Source organism: Coccinella septempunctata, chromosome 7, assembly GCF_907165205.1.
Source record: "Coccinella septempunctata chromosome 7, icCocSept1.1, whole genome shotgun sequence".
In the NCBI taxonomy this organism is placed as follows: Eukaryota; Metazoa; Arthropoda; class Insecta; order Coleoptera; family Coccinellidae; genus Coccinella; species Coccinella septempunctata.
The window spans coordinates 16,936,097-16,960,209 of record NC_058195.1 but is presented as its reverse complement, the minus strand read 5'-3'; the positions used below and the strand labels follow the sequence as shown (position 1 = coordinate 16,960,209).

At 35.1% G+C, this 24,113-nt stretch overlaps 1 protein-coding gene across 2 annotated transcripts; it reads left to right on the top strand.

Annotated features, from left to right (window-relative positions):
• The first annotated feature begins 11,499 nt into the window (after positions 1-11,499).
• LOC123317018 (clusterin-associated protein 1 homolog) lies at positions 11,500-23,050 on the top strand. 2 transcript variants are annotated; one of them, XM_044903366.1, is made up of 7 exons: positions 11,500-11,583; positions 14,953-15,149; positions 15,264-15,446; positions 15,524-15,619; positions 15,995-16,212; positions 21,154-21,431; positions 22,765-23,050. In XM_044903366.1, the coding sequence occupies exons 2-7, from the start codon at positions 14,964-14,966 to the stop codon at positions 23,016-23,018; spliced, it is 1,215 nt and encodes a 404-aa protein (XP_044759301.1). In that variant the 5' UTR covers positions 11,500-11,583; positions 14,953-14,963; the 3' UTR covers positions 23,019-23,050. The 2 variants fall into 2 exon arrangements, with proteins under 2 accessions (XP_044759301.1, XP_044759300.1); XM_044903365.1 differs by lacking the exon at positions 11,500-11,583 and adding an exon at positions 14,051-14,181.
• The last annotated feature ends 1,063 nt before the right edge of the window (positions 23,051-24,113 follow it).

Here is a 24,113-nt window from a genome sequence, read left to right as displayed (position 1 = left end):
ACGCAACAACGTTATCTAAGTGTGGAGTGTGGAAGGATCTTTAGGTCACGGTTGGGTCTCTTCAGTCACGGGGGGGGCACACAGTCGCAAGTAGCCCTAAAAAAAAAGCTTGATCGCACCTATAGTTTTGTTTTTGACTCTTGTTGTAGATTCATTCTCGGTAACGAGATACAGCAATGAATGAATGAATGACTGTATATCAAAAAGTATTGTTCTCTTTATTTAACGACGTAGAATATCTTTTCGGTAACAAAGCGCGTTGCGCTTTTATGAAATCCCCAGTCTTCTACAAGCCTCCATTTGTGATTTTTTTTTCAAAAAACAGTCAATAACTTGAAAACAACTGAAGATGGCTATAAGGAAATGTACATAAAATGAATGTGGATTTTGAAGGTACATCCGAAAATGTCATAATATAAAGAGTGTTCCAATCGAAATGAGAAATTTGGTGCCATTTCCGGTACAAAGGGAAGTCATTGGTATTTGAAGATATTTCTGGAATGAAGTTCTAACTAACTTATATCTTCATACAAAATTTGGAAGAGATCGAATTACTATTTCTCTACTTCTAATGGCCAATCCCGGTAGGACACCCTGTATACTATGTGGTGAAGAATGACGATAGCTAAAGCATTTCCAATATGGCCTTCCCCTTCACTAAGCAACCAAGAAAAAAGTCACAAATGGTGTTTGAGGGTACAAGGTATTTGCTTGTCATTCGGGGGACTTTTCTTTTTAATCATCTCGATGATGAGGCATAATACTTGTGACGTTGCGGTTCGTGTTTGATTATTTCCATTTGAATAATTATGTCGTCTTTTATCAATAAACGGGTACGTAGTCTTTCCTATGAATCATCCCATTTTCATTCCGATCAATCAGGACCATCTAAGGCCATTCATAGGCCCTAGGGCAAACATCGTTATGGGCCTTTGATTAATCTATTAAGACGTCAGTACGTTCTTTCATTTTGATTTTTGACAAACCATAAACAAATCAGCAATCAAATTATCATTATCATTTTTAATAATGAAGTGAACAGAAAGGTGGATATTGCTGTATCTGCAATGCACCAAACCTTTTATGCTTATTATGTCTTAGAATAAAATTCATGGAAATTTTATAAATAAAATAAACACATATACATATATGAAACAATCTTCAGACATAACTACAATTAGGTAGAAAGGTAGACCAAGATGATTCTTTCAAGAACAATTCACTTGTATATTTTTGAGTAGAAGAGTTGCTCTTTTAAAATGTGTATCACTTTTAGATCTACGATGATTATTCTGGGAGATTTCCTGGAAAAATGGGGTAGTTAAAAAGAGGTTGATGAAATTTTTGGATTTATTATTTGAAGTGTTGCTCTTTCAAAATATGTATATCATTAAGATTTAGGTACAATGATTTTTCTAGGAGATACTCGTGTCGAAATTTGACCTCAATACCTCAAGATATTACTAGAATTAGAAGAGCTGCTCTTTCACAAAATGTAGGTACCACATTTAGATCTACGATGATTTTTCTGAGAGATGCTTGTGTCCTTCGAAAAATCCCAATATGGTTAGGTCAGTTGAAAAATCGTCAAGACCGAACGGTGGCACCGAAGTTGCTTTTCGAGACCTTGAGAGAAATATTCATACGAATATCGAAAATTGATTTTATTTATTTCCTCAAATAAGAATATGTTTTGAAGTAGTTTTCATTCAAACATATAGTTTATGTTATAATTATAATGATATACCTACCTATTTTATATCAACAAACATCTACAGAATTTCAAATATGAAATTATGCTCTCTCCCCAAAATCATTTCTGGATCCGCTACTACCCCACACACAGTATATTTTCCATTTGAAAAACGAAATTTAGATAGATAGTTGCAGCTATGTTTTGAAGGAGAAAACATTCAATTTCATTTACTGAAAAAAAGGATATTAACAATAGATTGTCGGGTTTCATCGTTTATATTTTAAGTTACCTGTTGCAGAAATAATCATTTCATTTTACCCTTAATATATAAACGTTAATTATGGTTATACCATATTTTCGAATTGAGTTATTTTCTGAAATGAATTCACATTGTAAGAATTACGTATTCATTAAGAACTTCATGTGGAACGACAACGAAGCATTGATTAAGAACCAAAAAAAGTTTTGACAATCGTCCTATCCTCACATTTGATTTGAGGATCGTGGAATATGTCAAATTTCCAAGTCCAACCGAATGCATTTGAGAAGTAGAATAGACAATAAACACTAAATTTTTTTCAAATAAATGCGCATTTTGTTATTTGTTATTGTTATTTTTTTTATTAACGTAGGATACATTGAACTTCAGTTTCTATAACAGTTGATTTCATAATTGGCTTTCGACGATTTTCTGAATTTTCATCATATTTCGTTAAAAAATTCAATGACATCATCAATAAAAGATGTCATATTTCTCTAGTTCAATGATTTCAAAAACAAGCGAATGTATAAGGTAGGTACTTCCCCTTATCTTCGTTTTCATTTTGTAACTCTTGGACATTTTTCAGACCGAATACAAAGGACTGAGCCGCGTTCAAGAACAGGAAGATGAAGAGCTCTAAAAAAACCATCCAGCCTCTCCAAAGTCAATGTCACGTTCATGGATGTTTGAATTAGCACAATAACAATAATAAAAAATGTTCAACGTTCCACCCAACGATTTCTCTGATTAATTCTCTCCATTGATCGAGTAAATTAAAACGGAACCGGGTTAACAACTACTTCTAATTTTTTTTCCATTAGCAAGTCCTTCATCTCATTTTAGGAATTTCCTGATGATTCTGAATTACGTGTAAGATTTTATTGTCATTGGTTGGATAAATGTAAAATATGCATCCCAAACGTAGGTTGATCACTGTGTATGAAGATCTAGATATCCAGAGTTAGAAATATTTATGACATATTTTTTTTAAAGCTTTTCGAGTTCTATACGAAACACCATTCACCACTTTCATTGGTGAAAAGTGAAAACAGCATAAATATCCGTATTTTTTGAGTTTTTCGCGATCAGAAAAGCAAACGCGGCTGAAGACTTTGTTTTATAATATGTGGGTACTTACTGATACGATAGTTTATGAGTTAGTTGAAGATAGGAGTTGAGGGATAGTTTGACTTGAAATCTTGAAAATAAAATCTAATGTGTCATTATGAAATTAATATTATATCAACTGTGAAAAAAATTCTAATTTTTTTTACCGTAACAAAAGTTCACTAGGTTCCAATGAAAATTGACCACACACTAATCAGAATGAGTGGTATCCAAATTCCATTATATTCGTTAGTATACAGTGCGAGTATCAAACTTGGAATAAATTCCTTAAATCATTTATGAATATGCTCGGTCAGTTGAATATTTTTTGGATTTCGCACTTTTTGATCTGAGAAAATTTCATACAGCTTTTCCAAGTTTGAGATATGACGTCATCGACAATTTTTTTTTAAGTCATTATGTCATTTCCAATTTTTTATTACTATTCTCGAAAAATACTCATATTAACTCACCCATGCGTACCAAATATCAAACTCTTATTCCTTGTCGTTGAAAAGATATTAAAAAAAATTACTTAATTTGAACATGAACGAATCTATTAGCAATTATTAAATGGAATGTCAAGAGATATTATTTGTTCTTCACTTCGGACAAAAAAAAATTAGTAAATACAAGTAGGCAGAGAAACGTGTGGAGCGAAGATTAGTTAGAGTATTTATTAGTTTATCGTTTTGTGAGAAACCATATACAGGAGCGTCCGCGCCATGGGGCAGTGGTCGATTACTGTAATTATATTAACTTCACAGAGAAGAATTTAAAATAAAACTTTTCTCGTTTCAAGTAGGGCATCTCCTTAAATTATTTAAAACTATACAAAGTGTTTCGTTTCTTCTGCAAAGCTATCAACTTCGTTATTTCAACTGGAACATCCTATATATTTTTACATTTTCGAATTCCTTGTTGAATTCGAATGAAAGTTTGAGGTACTTACATAAAGGACTATAGCTCCGTCCCTATTCTTTGTAATTGATTCAAATTTGGACTGTGTCTAGTAAATAAATGGTACACTAAAAATTTTTTTTGTGAATAACCATATTATATACAGGGTCCACGAAAACGTAGATCCATTATATTTTTTCAAATGGCAACCCATAATAAAAAATGTTTGAATGATGAACAGAAAAAAAATTTGGGTTGCCATTTGAAATAATTAAGATTCTGATGAAATTCTGTTTTGATAATGGGTCTATGTTTTCGTGGACCCTGTATATTTCTGTTCATTATTTGAAATAACTAAGAGCGAATAAAAAATGTTTAAATAATGAACAGAAAAAAATATTGGTTGCCATTTAAAAAAATGAAGATTTTGATGAAATTCTGTTTTGATGATGGATCTACGTTTTCGTGGACCCTGTATATAACATGGTTATTCATAAACAAAATTTTTAGTGCACCATTTATTTACTAGACACAGTCCAAATTTGAATCAATTACATAGAATAGGGACGGAGCTATAGTCCTTCATGTAAGTACCTCAAACTATCAAAATATTAACAAAAAGTAAAATTTTTAGAAAAACGTTGAGAATTCAGACATAGTTGTGTCATCAAACTCATATTCAAATTCAACAAGGAATTCAAAAATGTAAAAATACATGGGGTGTTTCATTTAAAATAACGAAGTTGATAGCTGTGCAGAAGAAACGGAACACTTTGTATAGTTCTTAATAATATTAGGAGATGCTCTACCTTAAAAGAGGAAAGTTTTATTTGAAACTCTTTTTTGTAAAGTCATGCAATAGAATTAGCCCCATGGCGCGGACACCCTGTATTGTAAACAAATTCCTCCTGACGTTCATTTTCAAAACTGTCCGAATTTTTTCATTGTTTTGAATCAGATTCCTTCATTTTCGTGTTGCTCATGTTTTTCAGATATTTTTTTTTTTAACAAAGATTGAGAATTTTATATTTGCATGTGTACCTCGCCATTCAAAAACATAAAGATCCCAATTTGAAATACTAATCGAATTTATCGAACATATTTACAAAAGAAAAACTGTCTGTGAGTAACTTAGATTGCACTGTATAGCTGCATGATTTGAAGCCCATTGAAATGTTATAATAATTTATAAGACCCTGAATAAGTTCTTTGATTTGATACATCTAATGGTATAGCGATATAAGTACCAAGTATCAATGAATAATTTTCTGCATAATTTTTGTCGATTTTTAATGTTTTCAAAACTATTTACAAATGCCTTAGTTTCTACAGGATAACATCAGCTTAGCAATTCATTGATCAAAACATGATTGAAATATAAAGTATACACAAAAACAAAGACACTAAATAAAAATATGTGGACATACCTAAATACAATCAATTTATCGGATTCTTCACATTCTTTGGAGGCTTCATTTCATCAGTTCGAAATTACTTATTGAGTACATTACAAAATAAATGATCAGAATTTATATAAAAATAATTGAAACTATATTTTCCCTATTTTTGAACTGAAGAGAAACAAAAATTACAATAAAATATTTCAACCCCCAGCCACTACCTATGTATGGGGATGGAGAACTCTTTTCTTAGGTTCCCCTATTTTGCTCTCGGAACTATAAATTGTTGCTAACATAATTTAGTTTCTTAGGGAGTTGTTGCGAAACAATTTTTTTGGCCGGAAAGATTTTATAGTTTCTTGAAATTTCCCATCAGCATTTCATCTCAGAAAATTTCGGATTCTTTTGGACCTTGAAATGCTTTCAGGGAATCTACCATTTAGTTGATGAAACGGCATTTCATGATTGGGAAGAATTTGCGTCATTTAGAAATTTTGAGTTAGGACATTCATCTAGTGTTTCTTTCATTCACCGAAAGAGAAAGCATTTTTTCCTCTGGATATCATACTCTAATTCTATCTATTTTGAGACTGGAATTGTAGGTTGTGAGGGAAATTAGTTATGGGTAATTTTTGCAATTTTAACTTAATTATTGAACTCTGTTTCTTTGGATAGTGAAAGTTCACCTTGTGATGGTACTTCGATATTGTGGGGAATTTTTGGAACATTTTTATTCTTCATGAGATCTAAAAGAGGTGGAGGAGGTGGGATCTTATCCATCTCGATTTTATTATTATCGAATTCTATATCTTTTGACTCTGAGTGTGTCCGTTTTGGGAGCCTATTGCTATCGTAAAGAACACTGGGAACTTCCTCATCAGTGGATTTTGAAACATATGCAGGAGGCGAGATTTCCTTCATCTTTAAGTCTTGAACTAATTCAGAGTTTTTTGAAATTTTTTTTGTTCTTGGAAAATTTTTCAGAGGAGGTGGTGGGGGAATTTTAGGAACATCTTCATCATTCATGTCATTTGGAAGAGGTGCAGGGGATGGAATCTCACCCATCTTGATTTCATGATTATCGAATTGCATTTCTTCTGAAACCGGAAGTGTCGGTTCTGAAAGTATTTCGACGTTATTTGGGATTTTTGAAGCCCTGGGAACGTTGTCATCAATTTCCAATTGCGATGAAGGATTGTGGAAAATTGGAGGTGGTGACACCTCTCCTATCTGAACTGAATTATCGAACTGTATCTCATTTGAAACTGAGGGTGACAGTTCTGGGGGCCTGTTGCTATGGGGAAGAATACTTGGAACTACTTCATCAGCGGATTTTGAAAGATATGTAGGAGGCGAGATTTCCTTCATCTTTAAGTCTTGAACTAATTCAGAGTTTTTTGGAATTTTTTTTGTTTTTGGAAAATTTTTCAGAGGAGGTGGTGGAGGAATTTTAGGAACATCTTCATCATTCATGTCATTCAGAAGAGGTGCAGGGGATGGAATCTCACCCATCTTGATTTCATGATTATCGAATTGCATTTCTTCTGAAACCGGAAGTGTCGGTTCTGAAAGTATTTCGACGTTATTTGGGATTTCTGAAGCCCTGGGAACGATTTCATCAATTTTCAATTGCGATGAAGGATTGTGGAAAATTGGAGGTGGTGACACCTCTCCCATCTGGACTGAATTATCGAACTGTATCTCATTTGAAACTGAGGGTGACAGTTCTGAGGGACTGTTGCTATGGGGAAGAATACTTGGAACTACTTCATCAGCGGATTTTGAAGGATATGTAGGAGGCGATATCGAGAATTTTCTTGTAGGGGGTGGTGGGGGCATCCTTTCCATCTGAACTTCATTATCGAACTCTGTGTCTTTCGAAAACGAAATTACTGGTTGCGAAGGAACTTTTCCACTATTTGGAAATTTTGTATGTTTGGGTGGAATTCCGACATTTTGAACTCCGTTTCCATAATATTTGTGCTCTGAAATCGGAAATGGAGGTTTTGAAGTAGTTATTTTGGATGGAGGTATTTGAGTTGTGGAAAACATGGAGTTGGTCGGCAGTCCATTATTCCCCTGGATGAAAGATGGAGACAATCCACCATCGAATAATTTAGGATCAAATGCTGGGACTTGATTAGATAGCTGGGGGGCAGGCGTGCCATAATATGTTGTTGATGTTGGAATGTCTTGTTTATTTGTGATAGGTGGTTGGGGAGGAATTCCAGGTGCTTCGAGCCGATTATTATTGATTGATGGGCTAGGCATTTGAGGTTGAGGTGGAAGTTCCTTATGATTTTGACCTATATTACTCCCATCTGGTTCTATTTGCAATTCTGGGATAGTAACTTGAGAACTTTGGTCTGGGTATGGAATTGTGGGCAAAATAGAATTTGTGGGCAACCAATTTTCCTTCTGAATAGAAGATGCAGACAATCCACCATCGAATAATTCAGTATCAATTTCTGTTGGCAGGACTGGTTTAGATAGTTGGGGGGCAGGCGTGTTATGATATGATGTTGTTGGTTTTATAGCGTCTTGCTTATTTTCGATAGATGGTTGGGGAGGAATCTGAGTTGCTTCGGGAAGATTATTATTAATTGATGGTAGAGGCCATTGAGGTACGGATGGGTGTTCCTTTTGATTTCGAATACCTGGTTCAAGTGGTAGAGGAGGTTGTGGAACTTTTGAGTCATATCTGTTATTATTGTTCCCATGTTCCAAAGGTGGAACATGTTGAGGAATATCTTCCACCTGCATTTGATTTGAATCAATTTTCGAGTCAGGAATTGAGGGTTGTGGGAGGTTTGTTACATTTTCCTTCTTTTTATTATAAGATGGGGATATAACTGGTGGTGGACAATGAGCTTCGTTATCATAACTTCCGTTGCAATCATCTCGACGATTGGTTTCTGTTTTATTAATTCCTGAATCATGTGACCCCAACACAAAAGGTTGCGAAGGAATCATGTTAATACTTTCATATTCTTCTTTTTTGTCTCCCACTGCTATTATAACTTGGGGTTGTGGCGGTAACTCATGTTGGGGAGGGTTCACGGTACTACTTTCATAATATTCTTTTTTGTCTCCCACTGACGTCGGGATTTGGGGTTGTAGCGGTAACTCATATTGGGGAGGGTTCACGTGACTACTTTCATATTTATCTTTTTTGTCTCCCACTGACATTGAAAGTGGGGGTTGTGGCGATAATTCATGTTGAGGAGGGTTCAAGTAACTACTTTCATATTTTTCTTTTTTGTCTCCCCCGAATATTGTAACTTGGGGTTGTGGCGGTAACTCATGTTGGGGAGGATTCACGGTACTACTTTCATAATATTCTTTTTTGTCTCCCACTGACGTTGGGATTTGGGGTTGTGGCGGTAACTCATATTGGGGAGGGTTCACGTGACTACTTTCATATTTTTCTTTTTTGTCTCCCACTGACATTGAAAGTGGGGGTTGTGGCGGTAATTCATGTTGAGGAGGGTTCAAGCAACTATTTTCACATTTTTCTTTTTTGTCTCCCACTGAGATTGGAAGTGGGGGTTGTGGCGGTAATTCATGTTGAGGAGGGTTCAAGCAACTACTTTCATATTTTTCTTTTTTGTCTCCCTCTGATATTGTAACTTGGGGTTGTGGCGGTAACTCATGTTGGGGAGGGTTCACGGTACTACTTTCATAATATTCTTTTTTGCCTCCCACTGATATTGGAAGTGGGGGTTGTGGCGGTAATTCATGTTGAGGAGGGTTCAAGCAACTATTTTCACATTTTTCTTTTTTGTCTCCCACTGAGATTGGAAGTGGGGGTTGTGGCGGTAATTCATGTTGAGGAGGGTTCAAGCAACTATTTTCGCATTTTTCTTTTTTGTCTCCCACTGAGATTGGAAGTGGGGGTTGTGGCGGTAATTCATGTTGGGGAGGGTTCACGGTACTACTTTCATAATATTCTTTTTTGCCTCCCACTGATATTGGAAGTGGGGGTTGCGGCGGTAACTCACGTTGAGGAGGGATCTCGTAAATATTTTCATATTTTTCTTTTTCGTCACCCACTGAAATTGGAAGTGGGGGTTGCGGCGGTAACTCACGTTGAGGAGGGATCTCGTAAATATTTTCATATTTTTCTTTTTCGTCACCCACTGAAATTGGAAGTGGGGGTTGCGGCGGTAACACACGTTGAGGAGGGATCTCGTAAATATTTTCATATTTTTCTTTTTCGTCACCCACTGAAATTGGAAGTGGGGGTTGCGGCGGTAACTCACGTTGAGGAGGGATCTTGTAAATATTTTCATATTTTTCTTTTTTGTCATCCACTGAAATTGGAAGTGGAGGTTGCGGCGGTAACTCAAGTTGATCAGGAACTTTTCCGAAGGAATTCTGGTTATTTCCCGGTATAGGTGGCTGGGGTGGAAATTCACGATCATTCTGACCTCCGGGCAATTTTGGAGGGGAGGGTTGTGGAGGTATCTTATTCTGATATTCAGAGCAACTTTTGATTCTCTCTGGATCAATAGGTTGCGGAAGATTATATAAGAATTTTTGTAAGAATGTAATTTTTATGCTGATAGTGTTTTTCATGACTCTCAAAGTATTATCTTTTTCTCTACAATAATAAGTATAACCATAAATATTCGGATAATTGGGCAGTTTAATGGGAGCAGACGGAGGGTAAATATTGATATCTGGTAATCTATGATTACCTGTAATCGTACTTGGGATGTTCCAAAACCTTGTATAATAATTTTGACTATTAGGTGCAACGGAGTTCTCTTGAAATGGAAATCGATTGAAGGTTTCTCTTCCTCCATAAACTATTTGATTATCGGGATGCAAGTGAGGGTAACCATTTGAATGAGGAAAAGGAATGAATTGTATGGATGGTTGTGTTGGTGGGTATAAAAATCTGTTAAATAAACGACCTGTATCTTGATGTATCGACTTTGCTCCTCCGAGACCCCAAAATTGTGGCTGCCGTTGACATCCAACTGCTGGAAGAACACCAAGGGAAACTCTTCCACATAATGTATTAGGCCTTACTTGCATCAGTTTTCCAAGGAGATTTGGTGATCGAATCTTGGGTGCATTCATTTGATGACACTTCTGAACAAATATTTGACATAAACTTCCTACATTACGTTTTCTTCTGCTCAGTGGAATTGTTGAGGTTTTCCTAATTCTTGAATTATCATTCACTGATATATCCATAAGTTGATGTGCTCCATTGGTCATTATCGAATTTCCATATGGCATAGTTGACTGAGCATATTTCACTATGGTACTATCAATGGAAGAACAGCTTACTTGATGCAGAACAAAACTCAAGAGTATGATATACATTTCATGAAAAATTGTTTTCATTTTGGATCTTTCAAATTTCGACAACAATATAAATTCTTACTCGAATTAAACACTCATTGTACATTCTACAGCGTTTCAACGAAATAGTGTGATAAAATAATTGACAGAGTGTGAATAATGATCCCATAAAAAATCCAATCAGCAGAAATTTATTGGGTATGAAATCCATATTCATTTTATGTTATTATTTTAGCAACTTATCCACAAAATTGGAGGTAATGCGTTTTGTTCATAGTTGAACGAGCTTCACGAGAAAAAAAATTGTAACCAGAATATTCCAAGTAAATATTTCATTTTGGTTTCAACAACGCCTGATTCATTTCTGGCATGTGGAGAAATTTAAATGTTTTGTGCTAGACTTAACATCACAGAAGATTCATTGCTGCATGACTACGACTGAGGAGGAAAATCTACTAAGCAGGAACAATAAGGATCTATACATTTAATTAAAAATTTTATGAGCTGACAATGAATCTAACTTGGCCTTCAATACAACTGGATTTCAACTTATCAGATGAAATATTTCAAGGTGCAAAATCAAGACAAACTGTCACAGTACTAATTTTTCAGAATTTATGCAGGGTATACTGAGAATTGAAATATGCCATCCCTGGTGTGACTGGTTATGACCAGTCACAAGCAGGAATTCTCATAGAGGCCAGAGCTGTAGCATGAAATTTGTGTCCAAAATTTCTGGTTGGAAGGGTATATTTTTCACCTTTAACTTTTGAATTATCTGCAAAATTATTGATCTTTATTGAAGTACAGAAATACGGTTTGTTGTTGCCTACATCTAGAATGGTAACTGATAAAGAAGAATATAGCATTTTTATGGACGCTAAACGAGATCCAAAGATAAGGTAATATCAATCCTTTCAGTAGGGGTGTGGAAACAATAAAGTTTCCAGTTTAAAACAAAACAATAACAAAAACAAAATTTGCCTTCGTTAGCTATGCCTTCTTTTTCAATACTCACTATACAAGGCAAGTCTTTGACTTTTAACAATAGATTCTTCAGGTCAAAAAAAAACCCTTTTTTATGCCATTTTTTTCGAATCGGGTCAGTTTAAATTTAAAAAATACATGTAATTTGATCTCATAAAAGGTTTTATCGAATGAAATAAATTTCGGAATATAGTTTTCATTTATGTATGAGATGAATCTTTTTCGAACAAAAGATATCACCCACAGGAACCACGTCTTCAAGTTTTCTCTTTATGAACATTACGTTCCATAAAAATACCAAAAATTCAAAGAATCAAACTTTTGAAACAATATAATATTTGAACGTTTTGTAAAATAAAAGTATTCTTTATATTTTCGTGTAATGCGACGTTTTCGAGTACCTAAATTGATATTCGAAAATAAAAACTCTGTGAAATTCGAAAACTTGGGTACTTTGACCGAATGCGTCTCTTTTTTTAAAGATCCACAGATGTGTGGTGTCACATATTTAGCCAGTTATTATGAAGGTAATTTTGTTCTTCCAGGGGTGGCACAGCTCATTATGAAAACTTAAAATGGCCTATATATTTTTATCATGGCCGAATCGTAAAAAATGGTATAGAAAAAAACTATTTTTTTATCTCAAGAAACTACTGTTAAAATATTTGTTCGCGTCAAGGACTCACCCTGTAGATTAGATATCTGAATCCAAATTTTCATGATTCCTTCAGATGGAAACTAAAATCCACTTATCTAAAAGGTTCGAAATTTTGTAATGAAATGAGGAACAATGTTCAATACCAATCATTATTTCAGAACTGATATCCGGAATATTCAGAGGGGGAATGTAAAAGTAACTTACGAAATTCATATCTTTGGTAGTGACTATTTAGCAGGAAAATGCTAGAACAGGTCAATTTTTCCTTCAAATTGAAACCTTTCATGTACATTTGATTAGTTTGTCGACCAATTGTTACGAGCAGTGGAGTGTTTTAAATAGCAACCATACCTTTTTGTGCCAGAAATGGATAGCCCTTTTGTTGCTGGTGATGATTTTTTATTGATGTTTTTACATGTCTCTCTTTATTATGGAGATGCAATAGTTAAACTTATTCAATTCGAAATTTATCGTGCTTATATATTCTAAGATCAATAATATACACTTTGGAGATTGTATATTTCAATGAGGGTTGCGTAGCACTTCGAAGATTTATTGTGTCTTCAATCAATTTTTTTCATAGGGTGGTAATAGATTCATTATTAGAAATTAAAATCACAGTTACAGAAAGGTGTTCTTGACACGTTTCATTTTTCATCAAAAAGACCCTACGTAAAAAAGTATATGTTGCTTAACAGTTGAAAAAATTAAATCATCTTCAATTTTAGGCTATATTCATCGCAACTGGCGAAAATTCGAAACGATAGCTTCAATCATCATAGATGGCGTGTGCCCTGCTCCTCAGTCAAACATAAAAAGTTATTTAAAATAAAAATTGGCCTATTCCCTCGAGTGTTTCCTAATTGAATGTCAATATTTATGGGGTAATTTTTGGGCCCATTTCAAGAAAAAACTTCATATGAACATATGTCCTAAACGTCTTACCGTTTGAGATACAGCGTTGTATTATTTAGACAGTCAGCGGCACGCCACTGACTGTATTCAACTATGAGCAAATTTGATCGAATCGATTGATTGCATTTTTTTAGTCAAACGAACGGGTTTTATCTCAAAAATAAAATCTATGTATGTCTCTGCAGGGTGATATTGTCATATATATGTATGTATTAAGGATATTGTTATGATCATGTAGAGAAACGGTTTTTATTTCATTAAGCGGAAACCCTGAATAGGATTGAAAAAGTCAAGTGATCAACTTTGGTAAGAAATAATTGGGAATTTCAAAAATAATTTTTCAGGAAAAATCTGTGGCGTTCCATCAATGTCTGCCAAAATAGGTAGGTTAAATTACGTACGAAAGCCACTGGTGGAAATTGAGAGAAAAGTGATACATTAAAAAATGCCTCTTGATTCATAGTATACATATATGACAAATTCCATTAAAATATTTAAAGTGGTATTGTTGATATTGATAATAAATGATTTATTTTTGAAAATTTTAGCACCCAGTATCTCAAAAGGTAAGACGTTTAGGACATTTGTTCATATAAAGTTTTTTTCTTAGAATGGGCCCAAAAATCATCCCCATAAGTATTGACATTCAATTAGGAAACACACTGTATAAATAAGTAACTACCGCCGATATGAACTTTATGTGTTGCACTCAATTTTTTTGTACCCCCCAAATTTTTGAAATTGAATGAATTTTTTATAATCTAGTCAGTTCCGATCGAATGTTACACCCATCCGCCGAAAGAGGGTAGCTATACTCTTCAGGCGTTGCTTAGCAACCAAATGCAAACATTCTGCTTATGTTTAGAGTGACAGTATTTAATAAGTTTCTTGTCTGTATTGTAATTAACTCTTGGAAATATGTCATACAGAGATATTCGAAGTGAGTTTTTATTCAACCGTCTGTTAATATTTAAATACCTTCTTAACTTGTTTATTTTTTTAATATAAAGATGGAAGAGGTTTGGAATCACCCTTGAAAATAAATAGGGTTACATTTATTGCTTTTCCATATTTCTAGAAATCCATAAAATTGATCAGAATGAGGATTCACCAATAAATAAAAATACGTTTTCTGTTTCTGTTCTGTTTAGGACTGAGAATTCTTGTTGTTTATCAATTAATAAACGTGTTGAAATTCATATAATTAGTGAAAGACCTATTTTTCTTTTTTTCATTTATTCGTGGAAATTTGGAATTATTTGATTCTCGATAACATTCCTTCACTTCTAATTTAATTCATTACGTTTATTGCTTTTCATTTGGTCCAACGTGCATACAAATTATTATTCTGAATAGGAAATTAATTCAATCAGGTATTGTATTCCCATAGAGAAATATCGTTAAGATTTCAAGGATAGAAGAGATTCAAAGGGTTTCCCCATTTTAAATGAAGAAATATAAATTTATTATGTTGTGGTTGTCTTGTTATAAGCATCGGATTTTATATTTTAATTTTTGTTTTACTATTGTCTTGTATTAGAATTATAGGTATCATTTCCCTTACTTGTTGTTTTGTTGCTACTTCCCCAACTAAGTACTAGAGTACTCAGAGGTACAATTTTAGAAAATTGTTGTGTTGTTTAAAAAAAAACACTTCAATTTCGAACCTTCGAAAATTACGAATATCATTATATTGTTTTTGTCGTTTCAGACTTTTTGGAGATGAACAGAGCCTTGGGTTTTCACAGCCTGATTTCTGTTGAAAGTTTCCGAAAGGCCAATTTTCCACTCGTAGCTGAGTTGCTGGTCTGGTTGGTGAAACGTTTCGATTCTGATGTTAATATTCCACTTCAGATCAGTACTGAAGATGAGAGGGTTCAGTTGATTAGGAATGTGGCTCAGTTCATGGCGAGTAATTTTTTTCCTTGCAGATCCTATAGAAGTAACCATTTTTCCAAATGGCACTTGGAAAATATTTTGCTATTGACAGTATAGTTAATTTTGGTTGGATTTAAATTTCAGGCGATGAAGGCTAATATAAAACTAAACACGAAGAGATTATATCAAGCGGACGGGTATGCAGTGAAAGAGCTTCTGAAAATAACATCGCTGTTATACGACGCATTGAATGTTAAGATTGACGATAAGGACGACAATTTCAATAGGGACAACATAGACATGAGGGAATTCGACATAACAGATAAAGCGAGTTATTTGAATTTTAAATTATTCCCCTACCTTACTTGATGGAAATGAGTTTTTTTCATTTCGATAATTTGTAGGTTGGAGAACTGAAACTTTCACGCCAGCTAGCGTCAGAAATCACAACTACAGGCGCTTCTCTATTTGAATTGCTTGGTAAGGAGGTAGATTTGAGGGTAAGTTTTAGGAATCTGGAATCTTTATAGTTGAGTACTACTTATAGGAGATAATTCATATTATCATATCATTGGCCGAAGAAATAATAATATTTCTTCTTGTAAACATATGAAACCAGTGGTGTATATGCATTATATAAAACACCTTCATCGAATAGTTTCGTTTTTTTCTTGTTCATAATGATATGAATCAAAATTCATAGGAATTTAAAAATTATCATTATTTAATTTCGCATAAATTCGTGGACTGCTTCATGAGTAACAAATAAATATCATCACTATGTACCTACATTTTTCTAAAAAATCACAATATTGTCGGAACGAAAGAAGTATACATCGTCTTGGTAATAACAGCATATATGTTGTTTTCTTTAGGTGCACAGACAGAAGAGTATATCAAGGCAGTTTGAAATAACAGAAGTAGAAGGTGGAATAAAGAAAGCAATCGAAATGATAAACGGAGACATCAAAGAAACTACAGAATTAATAAATAATATTTCGGCAACAGAATCAAATCTGGACTCGAAAATTGAAAGGAGAAAAGTGGAAATCGATAGATATGAAAAGAGGTTACAAACCTTGAAGAAAGTCCGGTGAGTTAGATCTATTACTTTGAACTGCATCCTTAAGTAACTTTAATTTTATCGTGCCTCCATCAGAGCTGTTTTTGCCGCTGTGTTGTCTACAACTCGCCGGTCAGTTCCAGATTTCCAATCAACACCAGTATAGGAAATGGCTTCAAGAAGGTTACCTACTCGATCTTGCAAGTTTTGGTCCAAAGTATATTTTGAGTTGCCTGGTGAGGCACTGTGTCACCAGGCATTCTGGAGATTCAGCCTCCTGCTTCTCCTTCTACTAGACTCATTCTCATTAGGTTTTTCCTGAGCGACAATACCTTCTAGGGAGTCCCGTGAGGAAGTGTAGTATTGTTTTTTTGGTGTAGCAGGGGGAAAATCAGACGAACCATCCTCTCCAAGGAAGGAGGGGAACAAGTGCGGAAATTCTCACTCTTCTGAGCTCGAGACCTACTAAAAACCCTTAACTGCTTCTTGAATATTGGTTCCGGGCATTTGCCTATAAACCGTTAATCTCTTAGTCGGTTTTCTTCTCGCACACTATCGTGCTGGGATTTATGTGTTTATCCTCTATTGGATAATTCTTTATTGGATTTTTCAAAAAGTTTCTGTTCTTATTTTAATCTCTTTTTAATTTATCTCTTAGTCTCCTTCGGTAAATTCGCATTCTCGTTTTGTCTTCCTCTGGGTCGTAGTCCACTTGTCTCCTGAGTTCTTGATTCGGATGGTTTCTCGCTGTTTCGAATAAGTTCTCTGCTTTTTTGTTCATGAATTCCGTTATGGTTTCCCATTTTAGGTCCCTATAAATCTGTCTATTCCTGACAAACCAAGGTCTATCTATTGCACATCGTAGCAGCATCGTGGCTCTTTGCCGCGAAACCCCAGGCAACTGATCTATAAGTCAGTTGAGGCCTAGCAACGGCTTTAATAATGTTCAATTTTGTCTCTTTCGACATGCGGCTTCTTCTTCCTATTAGAGGGTAAAGTGTATTCATCGCTGCTTTCGTTTTGTCGATTGCTTGTTTGATATGACTTTTTCAAGTAATTCCTTTGTCAAGCGTTATTCCTAAATATTTGGCTTCATTTTTCCAATCGATTTCGTCGCCGTCAACTTCTAGATTCGTTGTGAATCGCAGTCTTCTCTTCTGTAGTAATATTGCTTGGCTCTTTTGCCCATTGAGCTTGATTTCCACTTTTTGCACCAGTCATTTGTTTCGTCAATCGTTTCTTGTAGAACTCGTTCTATTACTTCTGTGTTGCGGTGTCGAGTTGCTATGCCTGTGTCGTCAGCATATAACGTTGGCTAGGTTCTTGGATTCTTCGGAATATCGTGAATGTATATGTTGTACAGAAGTGGCCCAAGTACTGACCCTTGGGGTACTCCAGCCTCTATATCTCTTGCTGTGCAGCATTCTCCTTCCACTTTCACGTGGAATCTTCTATTTTTGAGATTATTCCTGATTAACTTCGCATATTTTGATCGAATATCTATTACATCTCATCTTAAGCCGCGTACACATCTGAGCAAAACAGCCGAATGAGCACATCGCGCCGAATGAGCATTCAGATGTGGACGGACAAAACCCATCGCACCGACGCGCTCATGTTGCGCGGAGCCGATCCACAATTTGTCGGTCCATCAAAGAAAATTCGTGCTCAGTGTGGACGGGTTTAGTTGACATCTTTGGCTCGAACCGAACGCGCACATTTGAATATGGATTTCTCGCAAGAAACGTGTGTTTGAATTCAATAAAATAGTATGAAAACCGCTCAATTTTGTCGCCCTCACTTTGAATGTCGTGCAATAAAAAGTGCTGTTGAGTCTACGGTCTCGACTTCTTTGTAGATATAATTGTGAAGACCATCTAGTACGCCGTCGTCCCTTCTTCTTTAGCATTTAGAATTATGAAAGAGGCACTAGCAACACCCAAGTTTTCCATCCTTAGAACATAGAATACATAGAATGATTCCTTTTTTCTAAGTTTCCAGTTCGTGAGCACTGAACTGACACATCCGTTGGAGCGGCTCCGAACACATGCTCATGCTGTTCGTGCGTCGGAAAGAAAAATTGTCCGCATAAACGCTCATTCGTTGCGGCGCGCTCATTCGGCTATTTTGCTCAGATGTATACGCGCCTTTAGTAGTATACATCTACTTTCCGAGTAGTGTTCTGTCCTCATAATTCCATTCGCGATATTTGTTAGAGCAGTTATACCTACGTTTTCTAAGTAATTTCTTTAACATAAAATTCGTGATTTGATCGCTTCCGGGAGCTTTCCTCTTCTTCAAACTTCTAATTATTTCCCTGGTTTCATTTGGCGATGTTGGTTTGTCTATTTCAGCAGCCGCTGGTAATTCATCCATTTCTTCTTCATTTTCTTCAACCAGTTCTTAAAGTGTAGTATATTCTTGCTAAGATCCAGATAGTTTTGAGATCTCGCAGTGTTGTAGTTCCCAAGGAACTTCTTGGAGTGTTCAGTTTGGAAAGATTACTTCCAGAGTACTTATTCATTTTCTGTTTGTTTCTTCTTGGAACTCTTTCTTGCAGGTATATATTTTTATACCACAGAAAATTAAAGGAGTTTACACTCTGTGGCAAGTGAATTGGCCTTTGAATATGACTTAATTCCTGAATGACCGGGAACCCAGGAGAAATTAAGAATGTTATTCTTGCCAAGATGGAAATTCGGGATTTACTCGGGCGTGTCAGATTAATATAAGGGAAGATACCTTGGTGGTTGATGGCATTATTATTTCCTCGAAAAAACGACTGTAATGTGCCATGCATTTTCCTCTATCATGTTGGGTTGACAAAGTTGTAGTTCAGGTGTCACCAATTTTGCCCCCCCTGTACATACTCGAGCGCGTCAGATTTTCATACAGGTTAATCTCGGTGTTGCAAACGTGTTGACCCATTAATCTGACACTAATCAGGGGGGGTTCTTAATCTGATAGTTTGAAGATGATAACAATGTAACTTTTCGAAATATCTCCCTTCCTGTACCCCTAATCGTTTCTGTATTCATTATAAAAGTTGTAGATAATAAAATTCTATACAACTTTTGCCTGAAGTAATTTTACATACTATTAACCGTTTTCGAGTTAAAGGGGCTAAGGGCGAGGAGCTTAGCCATACATGCAAAAGGCCAAGGTCAAAGTAGAAACCCAGTCAAATGTACATTCATCGCCATATATCTCAAAAACGTTCGAATGTAGGAGAAATTGCCTCGAACAAAATTTGTAGAAAATGTTATCCTCTACAACTTTTATAATGAATGCAAAAACAATTTGAAGCCCAGGAAAGGAGATGATTAAAAAAAAAATTTTTTTTTGACCTCTACGGCCAATTCTTATTTTTTCGGCTTGCTGAAAGTGTCAGATTATATTTTTCCATTATTCTTGAATCATTAGCTTCAAAATTAGAAAAAAGAATGTACACGTGACTTTTTTTTTGAAAGTTTGGCGCTCTCCCGCACAATTTCGTCAAGCCAGTTTGGAGAAGATTGATGTTAAGATTGGAGCTGGTCCAGATAATATTCCGCTTATTTTTATAGTGAATTGTGGCTATTGTGTAGATACTCTCGGTGTTCCCGTAACTCTTTCTACTCTCTTCGTAAAGGTATCTTTCCTCAGAAATGGAAGGAAACCGCTGTAATCATAATTTTGAAACGTGGTCCATACGTTCAAATCAGGAATTATGGACCTATAAGTAAATTATCATTATTACCGTAAGTTCTTGAGAAATTCGGTTTTACCCAAATTCCTAACTTGGTCGAACATTGAATTATTTTAGAGCAGCATGGTTTCCTTTCAGGCAGATCTCTTGAAACGAACATGTTCCTCTTTACGTAGTATATTCATGGTTGACTGAGTGAGCGGGTTCAGGTTGATTGCACTATACGCCGACTTCAGCAAGGCTTTTGACAAAATTAGTCACAGTCATAACTTAGAAGCTCACTTCCTCTTAACATCATGTAAGTGTACGTTAATGGGAATTAGGAATTAGTTTGATTTCGACAGTTTCAATATTTTGGATTTTGTGGATAACTGGTTAAAGCGCAATATAAGCAAAATGATATTTATAAGGCTGAACGAGACAGTTAATAATAGAGTGGACACTCAGAATTTGAGTTCCATATATGAGAACGTTTTGGAAGTTTTCAAAACCAGAAAACGATAAGGGGTTCGATCTGTTATCTGATAGTGGGACATATGTGGGTGGCACTGTGTATGTGCATTTAAATTCTGTCTCTTTCAGTTGACAAATTTCATTGGACGGTTGAAGTGATGTCGAACGCGCTACAATACAATAAGTTTTTCAATGTATCACTGTTTGCTGTCTCTTCTTGTACCATCTATTTTTTGAAAGCATAATTTGGCTTTGGGAAGTGTGTCTCAGTGCGGATCGTGACTCTGCAATTGTCTATTTTATTATATTCATGTTGACTTGTGTTCTTCTGTGTGTGTTGTCGTTTTTCGTATTTATTCACGATATTCTGTATTTATTAGCCCTGAAGAAGCGACAATATATGTTGCGAAACGTTGGCATTAGCTAAGATTTGCTGATTTTTTTACCTTCCTAATTCCCATTAACGTACACTTACATTAGTCATAACATTCTTCTTTCTCGTCTTGCTGGGTTTGGTGTGTCTGGCAGCCTCCTGAGGTGGGTTGAGTCATATATTAGGAATAGATCTCCATTTGTGACTGTTCGGGGACACAGATCTTATGAGTAAGTATCTATGTGCCAAGTTCTGGATTTCCTCAGAGATCTCACCTAGTACCGCTATTGTTGCTAATATATATAAATTCCATTGCGTTTTGTTTCAAGTTTTGTAAATTCCGTTTATATGACGACTATATAAAACAGTGATACAAATCCAGGATAGTTAAGACCCTATTTACTACCTTAATTTGCCAGAAAAATACCCCACCTTAAAGAGATATACCTACTTCCAGTCCAGCTTTCTTGGACGAATTCACCGCATTAGAAAAGGAATTAGAAGAACTTTTCCGCCAATATTCAACCAAGTTGAGGTGTTTGAACCATCTCGAGAAACTTTTCTCCGAAGTTGAAAGGGCCCATTATGAGAAGCAGCTGATGTTGTCTTCGCCGAGAATAGAGACCATTCCTTTCGATGATAAGATCGATCCAAATCATGAATTTGATGATGAAGAGTTCGAACAAGGGGAGAAGTTCCGCATGAAACAAGAGAGGCCCCGAGCTGGAACTGGAGGTAAGTGAATGTTGTTTCTTTGAATTTTGTGTTGTTGTTTTGAAGAAGATAAGATAAGATAAGATTTATTCATACTGAACATGCAGTAAGAGTCAGTGTATACAAAAAAAAAACGATGGCACATATAACAATCAAAAACGTAAATATATAAACAAAACAACAAATTAAAAGTAAGAGGTAGCAAGTCACTCGAAATCATTTTTTTGATAATTACCATCCAAGAATTTTTGCACAGAATAAAAGGCTCTCGAAGACAAAAATTTTCTTATTTCATACTTGAATTTGTTTACTGACAGATCTCTAATTTTCCTGGGTAATTTGTTGAAAAATTTTACTGCAGTGCAATTAGGAGACTTCTCGAATGTAGAGCTCCTGTGGCAGACGACCTTATTAAGTGACCATGTCTTGTTTCATAATTATGACTAGATGATACAGTTTGATGTGGGTCACTTAAGAAATTTCTGAAATGTAAAACTGCTCTAAAAATAAAAATTAATGGAGCAGTCAGCAAATCATTTGATATGAAAAATGGTCTACAGGAATAGTAGTGTATTCTGAATAATCAGCCAGTGGCTTCCCAGGAGGGTGAAAGGCCACTATTTAAGATTGACGAGATACTGTATAAATGCAGATGCATAGCTTCCGCCGATATAAATATCAACAAATCTTACCATCTGAATCGAACAATAGCCACACACCATCATTCCGATTGTCGAAGGAAACTCATTCTGATCAAAATTTCAAGTGAATCTGAACATCATTCAATTTGACACCAAAAAAGAACCTACTCTTGGTAAAACTGTGTCGGTATTTACCGTTTTCGGAATATTTTGATTTGAAAATTATGAAGTAGTAACCGCTGCTGGTATAAAGTAATGATGAAGTTATCAATTAATATAAACAAAAATTTGTCGCTTAAATGAGACAACATCGCCACTGCATTCTGGATGAAAAATTGTCTGTAGAATGTAACTTTTGTTCTTACATAACACTGAAACTCTACGAAATAGAGGCACCATTTCAAAGAGCCGAAAGATGGGTTTTCACTTATAACTTGAAAACAAAAGAAGATAGAGGGCTGCGGTTTTGGCCATTATCCATCTTTTGAAAATCGAGGTCGGGAATGTTCCATAAATTTTTCCCTAGCTCCTATGCTACCATTTACTTCGACGTATACTTTTTGTTAGCGACGAGTACTTTTTGTTAGCTTCTCCTCAGATTGAAGCAATCAAACTTCCTATTGGCAGTTGCTTGGGAAAGAAGTTTGGATATTTCTATCCAACATGCAATCAACATGCAATGGGATCTGCCAAAGATAACTCGTGTTTTTCAGGTCGTAGCAGGAACGAGAAGCCCAGAGCTTTTGGCGAAATGCAACCACCAAGATCCAGAAGTGCTTCATCGCTTGACCTGAGCAGCGATTCTGAATCTGACGACCTTTTCTTAGATAAAGATGAGCCGGAGTTGATGAATTCCGAAGATGAGTCTTTAGCGTTCGAGATTTCAGCTAAGGAAAAGAAAGCGCCTTCAAGAATATTGACTGCGAGTAAGGCGGCACTTCAAACCAACAGCGATGATGATTTTTGATCGATAAGTTTGTATATTCTTTTTTTTTTAATGATTTGAATAATAAAAAATTAATTTAAGAAAGCCTTTTAGCCCACCTGAAATTCCACGAGTCTGGAAAAATCAAGATCTTGAAAAATATATACCTTCTATAAATTTTCAATAGGTTTTTCTTCTGAAAATTTTATTCATTTTATTAGACATAAATATTTCGCTTTAAAATAAATTGAGCAGTAAAAGAATTATTCCGACATTCTGGCAACGATGTTTTTTCCTATCGCTGACGTCATGTTGTTGATTAAATAAATCTATCATAGTGAAGGAGGACGGATAAGTGAATGAGTGAACAATTATTAACATTGTTTCGTCATTCCTCTTGAAAAATATAGGTGTACAGCTGATTTTTGAAAAATTAATACACTAATACCATAATAATTGAATAATTATAAGAAATAAACTTTTATTCATGAAGGAAATAACACAGTTGTGTCAGAGGAAAAACACAGTTCATCGAGCTGAGAGCTAGTCTCATTATGTCTATTGTTGGTTAAGATATCAATATCAGAGAACGTTATTTTTACGGGGTTATTAGAGCAATTAATACACGTGTTCAGCATGATTCCAATTCATTTGAATATAATAAATCTAATTTTAATTATTCTTGGAAACTACCTACATTCCTGAAGAGTTTACGTAGCAGTTTCTGAACTCACCTTTTTTTTTGTTCTAACAAGTAAATTATTTAGTATTCATCGAACCAACATTAATCGGATTCATTACTTGAACATATACTCATGTACTCATATCCTATTTGTAAAAAAATTTGAAAAGCACTTTCGTTCTAATTTATAACTAAAATATGTGCTATATTTCCAAAAAAATTTTATATATATGATTGATTCCCCTACTTTCACATCCATTTCTATATCATCAGGTAAATATTGTTTCTATTCAGTTTTGAATTACTTGTTTGTAACAGTCTTTGGTCAGACAACTGCAATAGCAAGAGATTTTTCAAAGAATTTTAGATATTTTAATAAAGTGCCACATTTGCTACAAACAAGGATGCTAATCTTTATTTTATTTGTTTTAATTTCACATTTTTCGAGGGAAAAT